Here is a 3,600-nt window from a genome sequence, read left to right on the forward strand (position 1 = left end):
AGTTCATTACTTAAATAAAAGAAAAATGTATGCAACTGGGTTGAGTCACAAACTAATATATTTTTAACAATATATTACGTAAACTAAAATCTAAAAAAAACAGATATATATTTGGCTTTTAGCAGAATTTGCTAAATCTGAAAACTCAGGGAGAGAGACAGGGCAAGGCTTCCTCATGATGAAAGTGAAAGAAAAAAACAAACAAAAATAAATTAGTCACTGGATTTTTGTTGCGCTGTCTATACTGACACATTAAAAGCTGCATCAGCTATTCATTGTTCAAGTTATTTTTACACATAGAATGACCCAGAAATCAAAACAAACATAAAATCACATGGGACGATCTAAGACTACAGCACCGAGGATGAGGTTACGACTGATGCTGAGAAACTTCAAGAAGGTCAAATTCGGTAAGCTTTGACAAACATAAAGTTTATTCCTCTCTCTCTTCCTCTGTGTATTAAATGACATATTCTGATTAGAAAGAAAATAAGGAAAAAAATAATTATATTCCTTTTTCCAAAAGCAAATTCAAAATCCTTAATAATTAGGGGGACAAGGGGCATTATTTTCCTTAAAAAGGACTTAAAACATCTTAATTCCCCCTTCCATGAATAAAGGCCTTTAACTGGTCTTAAATCAAAGCAGAAAGTCTGTAAAGTCATAAAGTCATGGCGTTAAATGTTTCATGCACTGCAAAATGAATATCTTCCTCAGTATTTTTGTCTTGTTTTCCAACACAAATATCTCAGCATCCTTAAATCAAGATACATTTACTTAAGATGCAAAATGAAGAAATTAAGTCTTGTTTTCTGGGTAACTGAACAAAATTAAATGAGTTTATTTTTAAAACAAGAACAAATGGTTGTCATTTATGAATGAAAAATTGTTTTCGGTTACAAATTTACATTTTTCTGAGCCCATTGGCAGATGATTGTTCTTATTTTAATCACGAACTCCCTTCATTTTGATCAATTTCTCAGAAAACAAGACTTCTTATCTTGTGACATTTTGCTTCTTAAGTAAATATATCTTGAGCATCTTTAGACATCTGCACTGGAAAACAAGACAAAAATGACTAAAGACAAACATCACTTTTTTTGCAGTGAGATCAGAAGGTACAATAAAAGGTATTTCCATATTCTAGTGGTTGGATGGAAGCAGAGCTATTCAAGCCTTAAGCATTTATTTTTAATGAATCAAAAAGTGATAGAGATTGTATTTTAAAACTCCGAAGTGTTACTTATACAACTCATGTTTTGCTCCCTTAATATTTACATTTAGAGACCATATTGCATTCCCTTGAATTTATTCCTTAAAATATATTAACTTGGTCTTAAAAAGTCTTAAATTTACCTTCATAAAACCTGCAGGCACCCTGTATAAGGTTTCTATTATTATTATTATTATTATTATTATTATTTTTTTTTTTTAAATCTGCATAAAATGTCCTCTTTTTTTGTTGAGTATTAAGGATTTATGCAGGATTAAATTTCTAGTAAAAATGAATGTTACATTTTGGAATATGCTTTGCAATTTATTTTTTTGTGATTATAGTTGTCATGCAAAATATATAAATTCACATCATACTCTCTATGTGTGTGTGTGTGTTTAGCGATGGGTTGGACTAGAGCATGACGTCATGTGATTATCTCCAGCACAAGCTCACACATCTGCACATTCAGTCCGGTGTGGAGAGCGTATGTGGAGAGCTGCGTGCGCCTCTCCGGAGCGCGCCTGACAGAACGCGCGCAGCGCAACTATTTTGGAATTCTTTTCGCGCGTCAATTTGTTCGAATCAAAACAGTTTGGGATTTTATGAATATTTGCGTGCACGATGAACAGCTGTTACGTTGCAAGCATGAGAAGATCGCGTCACCAGAGCGCACTGACGGCTCAAGTGTTTCAGTGCATTGGTGACACCACCTAACGCGTGAAGTCTGGAAAAACTAACCTGGCTGTCAGAAAGATGGACTCAGAATGGGTGTAACTCAGGCCAATGCAACGAAGGAGGATGCCAACATCACCATCACCGCATGGTCGTACACGGAGACGGCCGCCGCGTTCATCATCCTCTTGGTTTCCGTCATCATTCTGGTCACCATTGTTGGAAACGTTCTGGTCATCGTGGCGGTTCTGACCAGCCGCGCTCTCCGCGCGCCACAGAACCTCTTCCTCGTGTCGCTCGCGTGCGCGGACATCCTCGTGGCCACGCTAGTCATCCCGTTCTCCCTCGCCAACGAGATCATGGGATACTGGTACTTCGGCAGCACCTGGTGCGCGTTTTACCTGGCTTTGGATGTTCTGTTCTGCACGTCGTCCATCGTGCATCTGTGCGCCATCAGTTTGGATAGGTACTGGTCCGTCACCAAAGCGGTGAGCTACAACTTGAAAAGAACCCCGAAGCGCATCAAAAGCATGATCGCGGTGGTGTGGGTCATTTCAGCCATCATCTCATTCCCACCTCTCATCATGACCAAGCACAACGAGAAGGAGTGTTTAATAAACGACGAGACCTGGTACATCCTCTCCTCGTGCCTGGTGTCGTTTTTCGCACCGGGGTTCATCATGATCACAGTGTACTGCAAAATCTACCGCGTCGCCAAACAGCGTTCGTCCACAGTATTCGTGGCCAAGAACGGGTTGGAGAGGCATCCTTCCCAGTCCGAGACGTGCTTTGTGAGAAAAGATAAGTTTGAGAAAGAGTCTCCGAGCAGCAACAGCTCGGAAAGCAACCAGAGACAGGAGGAGCTAGACGATATCGACTTGGAGGAGAGCGCGACGTCCGACAACAAACCCAAGAGCTCGCGCTTCTCCAAGCGCAAGCGGGTTGACGGCGCGCGCTGCTGCCCGCAGAGGACCTGCCGGATCTCCTGGGTTTCCAACCAAGAGCAGAGCAGCAAACAGCTCGCGGTGGCGTCGAAAACCAAACTGGCTCAGATGCGGGAGAAACGCTTCACCTTCGTTCTGGCTGTGGTCATGGGGGTGTTTGTCCTCTGCTGGTTCCCTTTTTTCTTCACCTACAGTCTCCAGGCCATCTGCGGGCAGAGCTGCGAGCCGCCCGAGGCGCTTTTCAAGCTCTTCTTTTGGATTGGTTACTGCAACAGCTCAGTGAATCCCATAATTTACACGATTTTCAACAGGGACTTCAGAAAGGCTTTTAAGAAAATCGTTTGCTTGACTGCGCAGCGCACCTAAGAGACTCGTATTTCGACTCTTTAGTCACGATAAAAATGCATGAATGTCATCAGAAATCAAACCAAGTGGAATCTGCAAACTAATTATGGCCTTTTCCATAGGACTTGCATTAATTATCATATCCAAATTTATTTTTGCTACTTTTCAAATGCATTTTAATGTATATAAAATATAAATATGTACACATACGCATGTAAAATACTACATAAAAAATTAATAACATAAAACAACAAACATTGCATTTTTAAAATTATAATGAGCTATCAAACAGTAAAATAACCACAAACCATATCCAGGTATTTGTTTTTTGAATTTATGAATATATCAATTTTCACACACTATCAGACAAATTTACTCCGAAATGTTTCATATGTCACTTCCACCACAAAATGCTATATGAAA

General features: G+C 40.0%; 1 protein-coding gene across 1 annotated transcript; it reads left to right on the forward strand.

Moving 5' to 3' along the window:
- Positions 1–1,730: 1,730 nt before the first annotated feature.
- Positions 1,731–3,332, forward strand: adra2da (adrenergic, alpha-2D-, receptor a). The gene has a single exon (XM_016574887.1). The coding sequence runs from the start codon at positions 1,981–1,983 to the stop codon at positions 3,196–3,198; it is 1,218 nt and encodes a 405-aa protein (XP_016430373.1). The 5' UTR covers positions 1,731–1,980; the 3' UTR covers positions 3,199–3,332.
- Positions 3,333–3,600: the final 268 nt, after the last annotated feature.

The sequence above is a fragment of the Sinocyclocheilus rhinocerous genome, unplaced genomic scaffold (genome assembly GCF_001515625.1).
Source record: "Sinocyclocheilus rhinocerous isolate Xijiao unplaced genomic scaffold, SAMN03320098_v1.1 scaffold1525, whole genome shotgun sequence".
Taxonomy (NCBI): Eukaryota; Metazoa; Chordata; class Actinopteri; order Cypriniformes; family Cyprinidae; genus Sinocyclocheilus; species Sinocyclocheilus rhinocerous.

Excerpts from the sequence above, each read along its gene's own strand:
- adra2da (XM_016574887.1), top strand. The coding sequence starts at position 1,981 with ATGGGTGTAACTCAGGCCAATGCAACGAAGGAGGATGCCAACATCACC.